Raw genomic sequence first — 15,162 nt, forward strand, 5'->3', positions numbered from 1 at the left:
CTTTCTTCCGGAGCTTCTATGGACAGTGGTACCAGTCCTTAGCAGTGTCCTTGTGGGTCACAGACTTCAGTGGAGGAGTCACAGCTGGCTGCTCACTGTTAATTGTAATGTTGTAGTACTTGGCTGTGAAACAAATGTAAGAAAAGTATTACTGTTTATTTAACCTTAGTCTGTGGGTGTTCTATTGTGTTTTTAGTTGAGGAAAAAAATCTGTATTGTGTTCTGGTACTATTGATGATTGAAATGACCACTGGTAAGACTTTTTTTTTCCCCCCCTTATGTCTTACTTCTGTAAATTGGGTAATTGCAAAAATATTCACTTCCTTTCAATGATGTCCCATTATGTCTTTTATATGCATGGGGATATAATATTATGGGGGAAAAGGTTGATGTGCAAAAACTGCAACAAAAAAAACATTCACTCCTAAGTAAGTGCTTGGTGGAAGCAGCAATTTCAAGTCTTGCTTTTGATAACTTGCCAATTTTGCACACCAGGATGGTGTCGTTTTCAGCTTTTCGTAGCTCAAGCTCAGTCAAGTGGCTGTTGCAGATTTTCTAACGGATTCAGTTTGGGGACTCTCAACGAATATAACTTAAGCCACTCCAGTACTGCTTTTGCTTTAGGTTATGATGCCAAAAAATGAATTTTCCTCCCAATTTAGTTCAGGCAGACCTGCTACAAGTTTGACAAGCTTTGGTAGTCCCTGCTGATGAAATTCAACCCTGTAATAAACCGCTTCCAACACTATCCTTGACAGCAGGGCTGGTGTTGGCTGGGTATTGTGCTATGCTGGGTGTCTGCCAGAAATAATGCTTTTTCACAAGAAAAGTTCTAGTTTTGTCTACTCTGCCCATAAATTCTTTTGCCACGTTTGCAGTATCACTTAAATGCCATGTGTGATTGGAAAAGGGCTTGTCAAACCAGATGATGGGAGATTTTTGGACAAGAGTCTAGCTTGTGCAGTACTTTTTTATACTATTCCCCTGATCTGTGCCCTTATACAACTTCTCAGTTATTTTGAACTGAGTTTTCATGATTGAATCTTTGCTTGAAAATTTGCAGACTTGGAGGCCTCACAGAGATGTGTATGTGTTCTGAAATCACAGGGCCACAATTATTGCACATCGAGTCATATTTAACAGTTGTCGAATAAATTGTTTTGCACCTCAACTAATTTAGGTTTGCAATTTTTGTTGCTCAGATGGAACGTTCAAACTTAGATGAAAAATATCCACTTTCAAATGTGTATACACATTTTTATACAATATCATTATATACAATTTCAATATAATGAGCCAATATTGAAAGAGGGTGAATACTTTTGCCTCGTATTACTGTATATGTCAGTTCATTTGTAGGAATTGTAATGGATGTTAAGTTTTAAAACTACTGAAAATAAGATGAGACAGAAAACCAAATAAACATACTGTATCTGGTTAATGGATTTTTGAAGCATAAAGTTAAGAATATGTTCTTGCGTAAAAAGTTTTGTAATGTCTTGTTGTTTTAGTGACAGAATGACTAGACAGTTGGGTCACTGTGCCTTGCCTGTCAAAACAGTGTCTGACAGTCACTGAAGAACTGTTCTTACGAGTAGGTTCAGTCCACACCTGTAACGCATTATTGCTAGGTCATTAGGGAATTAAATAACATTTCTAAATAACAGGTTTAATAATTAAGCACATAGATGCAAATTCTCATTCTATGGATATTTAAATCCCTTTGGCACTTACCTCTTGAAAATACAAAATAATCATATCCATCTGGTTTCTTGGAGTTGGGTAGAGATATAGCTGAAGTAACTGATGTAGGAAAACCTTTCCATGTCAGTTTAATGTTGATTTCTTTTCCAAGATATACTGGACCTAAGATTGAAAACAAAAAGTTTATTTCTATTAAAGTCATCAATGTTTCAACAAGTTCTAACTTCCAACCACTTCATTTATAGCTGCGTTTTTTGCCTCAGATCTACAGTCCCTCTATAATCTCCCAGGCGTATTAGCTTGCAATGTGCTGATCTTTCACTTAAAATTTACCTCTTTGGGTAATGGAACAAAAAGTAAAGAATTTTCAAGGATTAACCCTTTGTTTCAGGACTTGATAGTACAAAAGTTATGGCAAATATTGCTCTATGCAATGCTCTTTACGATTACAGTACAAGATTTTTAGAATTTTTTAAAGATAAAATGATCCAATCTGTAACAGTGTTATGTGAACTTTTTTGCTCAGATTTCATCAGAGATATGACTAAATTTGGGAGGCTCTGTATCATATCTGGAATTGTTTCCCACTTTTTAGAAGGACACCTCATGAATATGCAGTAAATTAAAGCAGCAATTTCAATGCCCAGGTGGTATTTTGGTATAGTGGTTGGCATTGCTGCCTCACAGCCCTGGGGCCTTGGGTTCAATTCCAGACCTGGAGTTCAGTCTGTGTGGAGTTTGTATGTTCTCCCAATGAATGTGTGAGTTTCCTCCCGCAGTCCAAACAGGTACTGGTAGGTTCATTGGCTTCTGGGAAAACTGGCCCTGGTGTGAGTGTGTCTGTCTGCCCTGCGATGGGTTTGCGTCCCGTCCAGGGTACACCCTGCCTTGCGCCTGTTACTTGCCAGGATAGGCCCTGGCTCCCGTGAATTGGAAAAGGTGGTTAGAAAATGGATGGACTGATGGAAATAGGCAACTCATTTCTATGAGTGATCTGTGATTGAAGTGATGGAATGGCAGTTCGTGCCTGATTTTTTTTACCTGCTTGTCTAGTTATCCTGCTGTGGAGGCTGTAGATGCGGTACTGGGTTTGGGGTTTGCCACAAGACTGGGAAGGTCCTTGTTTGTAGGAATATTTTTGCACCAAGCCTCCTAAAATTGCGACAGAAAGGAATGAGCATTCCGTGGAATAGAAGATTGACAGAAAAGAATCTAGCAACTGTAGGGCTTCCAAAGTAAAGGACACTACCTCGTTTGAAGAAATAAACGGCTTCCCTTCGTTTTCCGAAAGCAGGCACAGACAGAGCAGCAGTTATTCGTCCTGACATTCCTCCAAACCCTTTGGAGATCAGTTTGGGGTACCCCCTGTCCATCACTCCATTGTCAAATCTCCAGTATTCATTTGCCTTGGTTGAGAAAAAAAATGGAATAAATGTGTGTCCTGCATTTGTATTGACCTATGACTAAAACCAAAAGGAATTTCATTATAGCCTAGGTTCTGAAATTATCGCTCTCACCCTTTCCATATCACCACAATTAAACATAAAATTAGCGAAACAGTGTATAATTTTTTCCACTGATGTGGGAGCTTGATATGCCTCCTTGCTAATGGAGCTGAATGGCCTTTGAGCCTTGTCAGAGGTAGAATAAATGGGCTAAATAATAAATAAATCCAGCCCTGGGCCTGGAAACACATAGTTCTGCTGGCTGTTCTTCCAGTCAAGCTCCTTCCTTCATTGAATCCTAGTTGAAGTTTTGGAGATTGTTCAATTTGGTTTTTTTCTGAGACACAGTGAATTTCGAGACATGTTTAGGAACTGAATAGGATTTCAAACAATTAAAAATTAAATTATGCTGTCTGGAATGAAATCTTGTAGGAGTTCGAGTCCCCAAGGCCAGGAACCGGGGACTCCTGTACCAAAGGACTAAGGAGGACAAAGCTTGGGTTTTAAATAACGAATAACAACAGAACGGCTGCTGAGTTTGAGGATTAGAAATTCCTCGCCATCTTTCCTGATCAGACAGGGCAGGTTTATAGTTTAAATGAATGTCCTGGGTGCAACTTGATCTCCATTTCCTTATGATTGTCCAAGAGACATCGAGTGGAGCCAATTTGTCATTCAATGACAATTCTATTGCCAGATTGAAGTATTCCTACATTTTTAAGGTTTACAAAGTGTACTGTACCTTGAAAATGAAAGTTTTCCCTTGGCAGTTACAGCGAGTGAAGACCGTATCTATGGGAGAAGGAACTCCCCACTCTTCTGTTATCCTGCGAGGGTGTCCTAGAGCTCCGTTGGAGCCGAATGTCCAGAAAAAATGTCCTAATAGCAAGTAGAAACCAAATTTCAGCAAATTGTGAAAAACACAGGACATTCAGTTGACACAGGGCTTCCATCTGCCTATTACTTACACAATGAAATGGCCAGAAACTTTCTGCTGTATCAGGTCCTGTGAGAAAAAATCTTTAATGTATATTATTTTGTGAAATAACAAACTTCAGCATCATTACATTAATTTACAAAGGCAGCCATCAGCTTTTTACCATGCTATAAGTTGTTTTAGATTTTAAAATGGATATTTAAATCATCGTCACAAAAAAACTTTAATGTACAGTAAGTGGGATTTTGACATTTGACATTGTTTAGATCTTTATTTCACTGATGATAATTTCTGTATTTTTTGAAGATTTTCTTGAACCCATATAATGAGTCATTAACTTGCAGCCTCTCAAAAAAATGTTTTTTTGATAGATACAAGACAATCTCAGCTCAATCCTACTCAGGCACTCAATGATGATGTGTGGAGGGATTTTTAACATGTAATAAAATATAAGTGTTTGCGTTTCTAAACGTTTGCCACAAGAAGACCTGATTTACTCAGTCCTTACAGTTCACTAAATATAGATGCTGAAAGATTGATTACCACTTACCCCGGAAAACAATCATTGTTCCATTTTGTAGAGTCGTCAGTGCGTTAGCTGGACGGCCGCTGCAGATGTTGGTATCATTATTTTCACCTAGAATGAGGATAAGCAGTGTAAATCATGAGCAACAGAAAGAAGCGTAAAAAGTAGATGTCTTCTTTTAGGCTAATGAGCTTTTTTTCAGAATCTGATTAATTAAGCATGAGTATGGTAAGATGACATAATGTCTCTTTGTAAAGGGGTGTTGACCATTTTTTTAGATCCTAGTCATCCTGAACTATGTTTTTCCACAACTGAGTGCAGGCATCTGAGCACAGATGTCTGAAGGGTCGGTTCAGAAACTACTGATACAATCTGCCTGCAATTCAGAAAAAACATGAAAACACGGGATGGGGGAAATGAATAGATGTTCGTACCTAGTGAGTCACTGGGATGTTTTGAGGGAACGGTGCTTTGGATTGTGACAGTTCCTGACGAACTGCCGGGATCAGAGATGTCTGCTGGAACTGCTGAAGCAAAGCTCAGCCTCTCAGGTCTTTCAGAGGGTTCTGGTAAAGAGGTGTGTACCGATGTGTGCGTTAGCGTGAACATGTCTTTGATTCCTTCTGTAGGCGAGATCACATGCACACCTACAGAAACCGATGATGGGACTCCATTGTGAGCAGTGGTCTGAGAGGCAATATTTTCTGGTTCTGGAGACATTGTTGATTTTGCAAGATCTTCTGTAGCAACAGGGGTCTGAGGAGTGACAGCAGGTAGTTTGACCTCATCGTCTGGTACTGGAGACATTGTTGATTTTGCAAGACCTTCAGTAGCAACAGGGGTCTGAGCAGTGACAGCAGACAGTTTGACCTCATCGTCTGGTACTGGAGACATTGTTGATTTTGCAAGACCTTCAGTAGCAACAGGGGTCTGAGGAGTGACAGCAGGCAGTTTGACCTCATTGTCTGGTACTGGAGATACTGTTGATTTTGCAAGATCTTCAGTAGCAACAGGGGTCTGAGCAGTGACAGCAGATGGTTTGACCTCATCATCTGGTACTGGAGACATTGTTGATTTTGCAAGATCTTCAGTAGCAACAGGGGTCTGAGGAGTGACAGCAGACGGTTTGACCTCATCATCTGGTACTGGAGATATTGTTGATTTTGCAAGATCTTCAGTAGTAACAGGGGACTGAGGAGTGACAGCAGGTAGTTTGATCTCATCATCTGGTACTGGAGATATTGTTGATTTTGCAAGATCTTCAGTAGCAACAGAGGTCTGAGCAGTGACAGCAGATGGTTTGACCTCATCGTCTGGTACTGGAGACATTGTTGATTTTGCAAGATCTTCAGTAGCAACAGGGGTCTGAGCAGTGACAGCAGGCAGTTTGACCTCATTGTCTGGTACTGGAGATACTGTTGATTTTGCAAGATCTTCAGTAGCAACAGGGGTCTGAGGAGTGACAGCAGGCAGTTTGACCTCATTTTCAGGTACTGGAGACATTGTTGATTTTGCAAGATTTTCAGTAGCAACAGGGGTCTGAGCAGTGACAGCAGACGGTTTGACCTCATCATCTGGTACTGGAGATACTGTTGATTTTGCAAGATCTTCAGTAGTAACAGGGGACTGAGGAGTGACAGCAGGTAGTTTGATCTCATCATCTGGTACTGGAGATATTGTTGATTTTGCAAGATCTTCAGTAGCAACAGAGGTCTGAGCAGTGACAGCAGATGGTTTGACCTCATCGTCTGGTACTGGAGACATTGTTGATTTTGCAAGACCTTCAGTAGCAACAGGGGTCTGAGCAGTGACAGCAGACAGTTTGATCTCATCGTCTGGTACTGGAGACATTGTTGATTTTGCAAGATCTTCAGTAGCAACAGGGGACTGAGGAGTGACAGCAGGTAGTTTGATCTCATCATCTGGTACTGGAGATATTGTTGATTTTGCAAGATCTTCAGTAGCAACAGAGGTCTGAGCAGTGACAGCAGGTAGTTTGACCTCATTTTCAGGTACTGGAGACATTGTTGACTTTGCAAGATCTTGAGTAGCAACAGGGGTCTGAGGAGTGACAGCAGGTAGTTTGACCTCATCGTCTGGTACTGGAGACACTGTTGACTTTGCAAGATCTTCAGTAGCAACAGGGGTCTGAGCAGTGACAGCAGACGGTTTGATCTCATCGTCTGGTACTGGAGACATTGTTGACTTTGCAAGATCTTCAGTAGCAACAGGGGTCTGAGCAGTGACAACAGGTAGTTTGACCTCATCGTCTGGTACTGGAGACATTGTTGACTTTGCAAGATCTTCAGTAGCAACAGGGGTCTGAGCAGTGACAGCAGGCAGTTTGACCTCATTTGCAGGTACTGGAGACAATGTTGATTTTGCAAGACCTTCAGCAGCAACAGTAGTAGACAAAAATGTAAAAACCTCATGAGGAGGTGCTGATGGCTTAACAAAGGAGGATAAATCTGCAAAAAATAACAAAACACGTTGGTATTCCATTGTACGAGAAATCCAAGAAGTCATATTACATTGTACAGTAGCAAATTTGTATAATGCCCAAATTACATAAAGTTTTACTTTTCTTTCTAAAGCAGTAATGGTTTTGAAAGTAAGAGCTAAATATGATCCCAAGAGGGGGAATCCTCATTGATTGTTAAAAATGTTTTCTGTTGATATATACAATAAGAACAGTATTATTACTCCTCTCGGAGGCTAGACTTGTACCCCATCTAGACACTCCTTTCTTCATCAATCGGAAGCTATTTTTACATATTGGTTAACTGAAGAATGAAAGCATTGTCATTTCTGGATACAAGATGAAATTTGGCAAGGAATTGCAGTCCGTCAAAAGTGAATCACCTGAAATCCTTGTAGGAGGCAGGCTGCTCTGCACTGGTGAGGGCAAAGCAGTGCTGCTGTTTGCTGCAGCAATCTCAGTCTGACTTGTCAAGTAGACTTTTCCTTCAGTAGGAAAGACGGCGTAAGTCCCCTCTAAAGCCTCTTTGACTCCCTCCCCCACAGGACCCGGGGAGGGCTTTCCAGTATGTGTGGTCATTGAGCTCAGTGGTGTCAGTGTGACAAGACCTGCTGCAGTCACGTCAGGAGAGCTGGTCACTAAGGGCTCGAATCCGCTCACACTCTCTGCAGGCCTTTCCTCTTTATCTGCTTCCACAGGGGCAGAGGCCTGGGGTTTCTCAGCCTTCTTCAGGACAAAAGGATTTGTCAGTGTGGAATCCAGTAGCTTTTGACCCTTTGCCGGTGGTGTGGTCACTGTGGAGACTGTACCATCAGGGATTTTAGCCTCTAGGAGACATGAGTTAATATTTCAGAAAAAAAACCCAATTAGAATCGTCCCAAGGGTTTAATGCCCCGATCATACAAGTGCTTTTCATTTATGTTTCACTTTTTTTTTTGCTTCTCCACACAATGCACTCACCATCTCCCTGGAGGTCATGGCCAGGATTGGAGTTAATCAACGATACGTGAGGCTCCTGTTCAGGGGCAGGTTCCTTGTTCCCTGGGACGTTGGATAAGGGGAGCAGCTGGCTGTCAGTCAAATCTGAAAGGAGCAAGGCGCCATAAACCTAAACAATAAAGCGTCTACCAAAAATGAATATGTACTCTAATTCCCAATCACTCAAATTTAAAAACAGTTTAAAAAGTCTTTACACTTTCGAACTGGATTGTGGAGCTCTGAATTATCATTTTAAATCATTAGCTACATCATCAGATTGAATTGATGGATTGCTCAACTGAAAAGGAGGCTCTCCAGATATCAATTGATAGACTTGCAGCATTTACATTTAATTCAGTTCTAACTCATCATGCAGCTTTCAATGTCTATTTTTGTAATGTGCCGGCTGAGGGCCTTGTCAGTGGTCCGAGTTTGCATGTTTCTTCATCACCAAATGACCCAGGCTGCTTTGGATCCCCAGTACTGCCCTATTGATGCATCACTTAGAAAAGCAGATGTGTATTTGTGGAGAGGTTGTTTGAGACCAGGAATTGAAGGCAAGCACATTTTCAGGACTCCTGTAACTATAGTGTGGTACATATCCTGATTGTCCTCATTATAGAGAATTTTCTGCTGAGAAGAGACCAAACAATATATAATCATCAATCATCTTCACTTCATGAAATGACAACAAATTTCAGAAGCTGTCTTTTGTATTCACAGCAAGCAGCTACTGTAATTGTTTGTTTTTTTTACTGGTTCTACTTTATTTTTGTATATATTATTTTTTTCCCCATTGTACCCTGTCGTGATAGTGATTACACTGCTCTTTTTGTCTGTCTTTTCACCAGGATTCAAAGGCTCCTACTTGACAAAGATATCAGAAGTCAAAATTATTCTTAAAATATTTTAACACCTTTCCTCAGCTCTCAATAATTGGCTATTTGTTCCCTAAATATTTCCGTTTGTTTGCCAGTTTCTGCCTTCTACACTTCACCTTGAATTTGTTTCTCAGTTTTCCTTCTCTTTGAACCCTCTTTCTCATCTCCCCTACCTTTTCTCGTGTTTTATTTTTATGCTTCCCCTTACCCACACTGTTGCCTCATATTCCTGTTGTCGCTCTCATTCCAATAAACACCAGAATAAGAATCCACAGCCAGAACTTTGTTTTTTTTCTTTCTTTTTCTAGATGGAATTAACCTCTTAATTTCATGCTTTGAAGCTCTCTACCCCTGACTATTTTTATTAAGGGTGAGCAGGCTTAAGCTGTATAATTTCTGAAATATTACATAGTGGTAAGATTAAAGTTATCATATATATTGATTTTAAATTAATTCCTTCAACACTGTGAATGTAGGGAGTTTGCATTTCATTAAAAAGACTTATGTTTTCCTGTGTTAGTGAGGTTAAATGCAGCAAAATGCAAAACACAGCTTCTCAATCATCACAATTGAAATAAAGCATTCCTGGAATTTTGCAATCAGATACACATTGATCTATCAGTATAGTGGTCAACACTGTATAGTGAGGCCCCACTAAGAGTGTTCCTATGTTTAAACATACACAGTTCTGCCATGACTCATGCATATAACTCAGTCATCTTTCATAACTGGCTAAGCCTGAAGTATGGATTCACTTGGTAAATATGACTTATAATTATTTTTTCCTTTAGCCAGATGATGGCTCATTTTCTAATATTGGCTGCACACATGTTCGTTCTGGGAAATATTTGCCTTTCTTTTCTAGCATTTACTTCATAGCAGCTGCTCAACAGGTCTCCAGATATGGAGATCTTCTACCATCGTGCCCCAGTCTAGAATTGATAGCAGGAACTATGCCACTACAGTATGTAGCTTTACTCTTGGCATATAATAAATGTTAAATATGTTTCATGACAATTTCATGTTTTAGTCATTGGTCTTCCTTATTGCAGTGTCCATTTTATCTGCATACCTTTGATAATATCTTCATTTTCACTGGATTCGCTGTCAGCTGCCGGTTCTAATGCCATCATCCTTGTGGGTTTTGTAGGAAATGCTTTCTTGCTAAGTGAAAGTGACTTCACTGCTAACTTCTTAGTTGGTTTAATCTTGGTAGCCTCTACAGGATGAGACACAGAAATCAGACTGTAGCATTGAAAAAAACAAGATACAAATGAGTGCTTTGTACATTTGGTTGCTAGTAGGTTATTGATCTAAGGATCTTATTTCTTTTTCTTGAAGGATCCCAGGGAATTCACAAAAACACAGCTAAGAAATGTGATTCAGATCAACACAATAGTTGGTATATAGAAGAATAGTAGATTACAAACTAATTCTAAATAATGCTTCAAACAAATTAATGACTATTATCTCTATAAAATAATACCTAAAAAAATATTCAAAGGCTAAATAACAGAAGTTTGCCAACAAATTTGAGTTCCTTCATATTTTTCAACGAGTTCTTGCCCACAAGAACAAAATTAATTGATTTAGGTATAGTATGTCTGTATTAGGTATGTTGAACTAACCTATTATGTTCTGTTTCCTAGAGTCAGCATGAGTTGTGGATCTTCTTGTGGTTATTGGCACTATTGTTGGTGGCATGCCTGGCTTTTGGTGGATTTCTACAATGAAAACACAAAACGAATATGCTGATAAGTCTGCAAAAGAAAATTTATCAGATCATCGTTTTAAAGGTTAAAATCCTCCAGTTCATGGCACGAATGACAATGACAATACTGGCGAAGTGATTTAAAAAAATGGTCCTCTTTTCATTACCCTCAAAAAAAGTAGAAACATGTAGAAAGAATTCATCTCACCTATTGTACAGTGTTTTCGGTAATCAGGACAGCACTGGTTATACCGTGAGCATTCTACATCACAGTAACACTGTTTGCCACGCTGAAAGGTCTCTCCACATCGCCCCTTACAGGAATCAACTAAAAAAAAAGAACATGTTCTGTACATTCCCTTTACTTTTGATTTATTTGGCAATTTTGCTTTTAATTGAAATGAGATCCAAATGGTAAAAGTGCAGAAGATGTCTATCCATGATGTTGTAGGGAAGAATACTCTTAACAGAAACAGAAAAGCAATTTTTGCTGCTGCAGTTCAAGGCACTGATCAGAAGTGACTACATGTGTTCATTGAAGAAGCCTTCTGAAAGACCCTAAAAGCAGGGACTGTGATATTCTAACAACAGAGAGTCACATAAAAGTTTTAAAAAGCATTAAGCTCTTGTGGTATTTCGGATGAATTATCAACCTCCTGAGACGAATGAAAAAAGCAATCTCAGTGAATAAAGTCTTACCTGTGGTACAGAAAGCTTCATAATCACTACAGCATTCCTTGTGTAAAAGACAATCATAGTCACAGTGACAGATATCGCCCCTGTGGTAAGATTCTCCACATCGGTCATTGCAGCTTACTATGAAAGAAGGGAAAATAAGTGCATAATTAAAACTAGTCTATGAATTTAGAACATATAGCAACAATGTAACTTTACTCAATATTGAACAAATTAATGTACAAGTTCCTCATACAGAATATATATTCCTTATTTCACATTACCCTTAAAATTTTAAATTCACCAAATACAATGATTTTGGAAACTGCTAACAATAGGAAAAAATGAAAAGCACAAAAAAGATCAAAAGATCAGAACTTTCAGAAACCAAAATAAAACATAATAAATGTAACCTAAACATTTCATTTCTTACTAGTTAACAACATGTACTGTGTGTTTAGAAATGTGTGTGTTTTTGTTAAACATGTTCCTTGAAGTGAGTTCAATTTCACTAAAAATTCCTCTTCCTTCCATTCAAAGTTACATTTCCTTCTTAGTTCACCCTTAACACACCATAGGAGTCTCATAACATCTTAGAGCCTTATGCACCCGAAGAAACTCATCAGAAATCATAGTTTTACAGATTACCTCTGAGAACACAACTGGATAGTTACCTACAGCAGCAGAGAGTGGATGATAAAGACAACTAAAGACAATAATTAGAACAGCATATACAGGTGAAGCTGTCATGGTTGCTGTTTACCTAAGGAAACAAAAAAAAACAACGATTAAAAATTGGCTACTCTACAAAAAAGAAAATCACAAAATAAATGCTAATCATTTAACAAACAGTGTTTCTCAAGTTTTTGAAATACTTGTGTGAGTTCAATTACCAGTTAAATGATCTTTCTACACTATATCAGATATTGATATTACAAGTATCAAATGCATAATCAATAACATATCTGTTATTGAATTCTGAAATTTTAAATTGGTATAACATTTTACAAACTTTACCTGCCCCTCCAAACAATTTCTTTTCAGCTCAGCTAAACTCATTTTTCTCTGGTGGTTTTTTATATTCTGTATTGTGAGGGGGCTGGATTTGTCTGACAGGGCTGGTCCTTCTTATTAGCTAATCCTGCGCACAGAGCTTCTCTGCAAATACAGGAAGGCATTCTGGACTGCGACCATTTTATTCCTGGTAGTCTTAAGAAACATTTGGAAATAAACCAAAAGACATCTTTTACTGAAATACCCCCCACGAGGTCATGAGCCAATTCTTCGGTTCTACTAGTATGCTGGTTTATAATATTTCAGGTGTTATATTTCCAAGGAGCTCATTTGGACTATACATTTAATTATCATGTTACTACCATATTTTATAATAAATAAATCCTTACACTTACATAGTGCTTTTCTGGACACTCCACTCAAAGCACTTCACAGGTAATGGGGACTCCCCTCCAACACTACCAAGATGTATTTCCCACTTACTGTAGATGGTGTGGTGGAAACCATAGTGCGCCAGTACGCTCCCCACACACCAGCTGTCAGTGAGGATGAGAACAGAGTGATGGAGCCAGTTCATAGACGGGAATTATTACCAGGCCATGATTGGTAAAGGCCAAGGGGAAATCTGGCCAGGACACTCAGGTAACATCCCTACTCTTTTCATGAAGCACCCAGGGATTTGTAATGACCATGGAGAGACAGGACCACAGCTTTATGTCTCATCTGAAGGACAGAGACCTTTTTTGCAAGTGTGACCATCACTATACTGAGGCATCAGGACCCACACAAACCACAAAGTCCAGCAACCTTAGCTTTCCCAGGAGGTCTCCCATCCAGGTATGAAATGTAGTCCCTTATGTTACAAATGATGGTTTAGAGAGGAAAGCAACAACAACAGTTTTGAGTGAGTATACTTGAAATACTATGAAATCTTGTTATTTTTGCAGTTTTAAAAAGATGAGATGAAGTATGCATACATAGATAAAAGGCACATAGTCAACAACAGAAATTGCACGTAATAATATACAACTTTATTTGCCATTCAACAATCTCATTCACTATACATGAACTGCTAGAAATTCCTTCTGCTTTTGCGGTCCCTCCCATCCATTCATCTTTAATAGAGAAAGACACCGTGTTCCTGCGCTGCCCACGACATGACATAATGGCTTGTATGACAAGCACTGCTTTTAATTCTTTTATTGATAAAAACATGTGGAAGATACTATCGTTAGACTCATTTCTGTGGGTCGGAAATTAATTGCTCAATTTTGGTCAGGCCACTTTTATACTGAGGTAATGTCTCCTGAGAACAACCCCAAGACCCCACCTTTTTGCACATGTTGAAAGAAATATTGAGCATTTGTCAGCATCGTTGGATGTGACTTATTAAAAAATGTGTAAGTTTGTTCAACATGTTTTTAAATCTTCATGCAGTAGGTCAGTTAAATCTGCCTGACTCATCCGGTAAACTCCAACCTTCGCAGATGAAGATTGACCAAAGATGACTGCATGTCTGATGATTGATTAGACATCATTAAAGGATATTGTTTCATAGCAAGAACAAAAAACACATACGGTTCATTTCAGAAGCAAAAATGATATCAGAATGGGCTCCATATAGGCTCTAGCAAGAAAAAAATAAGTCAGTATCTTCTGATTTAATCCTTTTTAATTTATAACAGTATATTGTTTCTTTTATGTATTTAAGGCATTTCTTCTTGTTTTAAATCTGAGATTTACTGGGTCTGACTTAAATGGGTCCTTCAGCCTGTTGTGTTTGAAATCTAAATGTGAGCTGTGGTCAGTGGCAATCATGAATGAAATTACTAGCATTGACAACAAAATGCATTTTGGTAAGGAGTGGAAGTGGTAGTTGAACACAATACGTACTACAACACAAAGGCAGTATTTAAGTAAACATGTAAGTGGCAGAAATGTGATTTGATATTAGTGCTAACATAGAAGAGGCAGAAGTGTTACAGGTACGAGTTAAACAAATTTCAATGGCCAGATGATATTTTACCAATTGTTCTTGCAAAGAACCAAGATGGTATTAAGATGATATTTGTAAAACAGACGCAATATTTCAATGACTGGAAAATTGCTAATGCGGTGGCTACCCACAAAAACTAGTAATTACAAACAATAATTAGAATTAAAACGGATCTACAGTATATGCCTCTCTATGTAAATACGATCTGCGGTATTATCAAGGTGGAATTAGAAAGGGTGGTTCTTCTTTAACTTTTTAAAAGATCTTCGAATAGCCACAGCAATAATTAATACAGATTACGTGACTTCCGTTAATGTGCTAATTTTATGAAAATGAGCGTAGTCATAAAATACTACTAGCAGCAGGCATTTTACTTACGAAGATGATCGGTGATTTTGCACTGTAAGACATTAAACTGTATACTCTAATACAATTACAATGAATAAGAGGGATTGTTTGAGACAAGAAATCGCGGTTCAGTTACAACTATGAGCATTTATTAAACACAACGTCAAGTATCGGTATTGCATGTCCATCCTGGTTTAAGCACACAGCCAAACCACGCACCTCTCCAAGCTCGAGTGCCCTTGTGCACAAGCACTGCTGTGTAAAATCGGCACCGACCATGTTCGTAAATAAGAGAGGTGTATGATACTCAGTGCATCGACAGTGAGACGATTTAGAAGAACAATGCTTGAACAGGTTAAATTTAATAATATTTGTATCGTTTCGTAAAAGTTAAAAACAACGTTGAATTATTTTAGTAACACCGAGTTTACCCCACAAAGTTATAACCACTCCCTTTCCAGAGTTGGT

General features: G+C 38.8%; 1 protein-coding gene across 1 annotated transcript; it reads right to left on the reverse strand.

Moving 5' to 3' along the window:
- Window positions 1–16: 16 nt before the first annotated feature.
- Window positions 17–12,086, reverse strand: prg4b (proteoglycan 4b). Its single transcript, XM_088928179.1, has 14 exons — window positions 12,011–12,086; window positions 11,361–11,477; window positions 10,870–10,989; window positions 10,579–10,674; window positions 10,023–10,169; window positions 8,052–8,174; window positions 7,475–7,918; window positions 5,047–7,080; window positions 4,637–4,723; window positions 3,892–4,028; window positions 2,954–3,110; window positions 2,746–2,856; window positions 1,735–1,866; window positions 17–123 (listed from the first exon to the last, which is right to left on the reverse strand). Exons 1-14 carry the CDS (start codon window positions 12,084–12,086, stop codon window positions 17–19), a joined length of 3,888 nt encoding a protein of 1,295 aa, XP_088784305.1.
- Window positions 12,087–15,162: the final 3,076 nt, after the last annotated feature.

The sequence above is a fragment of the Atractosteus spatula genome, chromosome 11 (genome assembly GCF_055471065.1).
Source record: "Atractosteus spatula isolate fAtrSpa1 chromosome 11, fAtrSpa1.hap1, whole genome shotgun sequence".
NCBI classification, from domain to species: domain Eukaryota; kingdom Metazoa; phylum Chordata; class Actinopteri; order Semionotiformes; family Lepisosteidae; genus Atractosteus; species Atractosteus spatula.

Bases quoted from the DNA above. Each gene is read 5' to 3' on its own strand.
- prg4b (XM_088928179.1), bottom strand. From the start codon at position 12,086: ATGACAGCTTCACCTGTATATGCTGTTCTAATTATTGTCTTTAGTTGT. The intron at 4,724-5,046 runs GTACGAACATCT...TCCTCATTCTAG, and splicing joins ACATCCCAGTGACTCACTAG to GTGAAAATAATGATACCAAC. The intron at 4,029-4,636 runs GTAAGTGGTAAT...ACTTGCTATTAG, and splicing joins AACAATGATTGTTTTCCGGG to GACATTTTTTCTGGACATTC.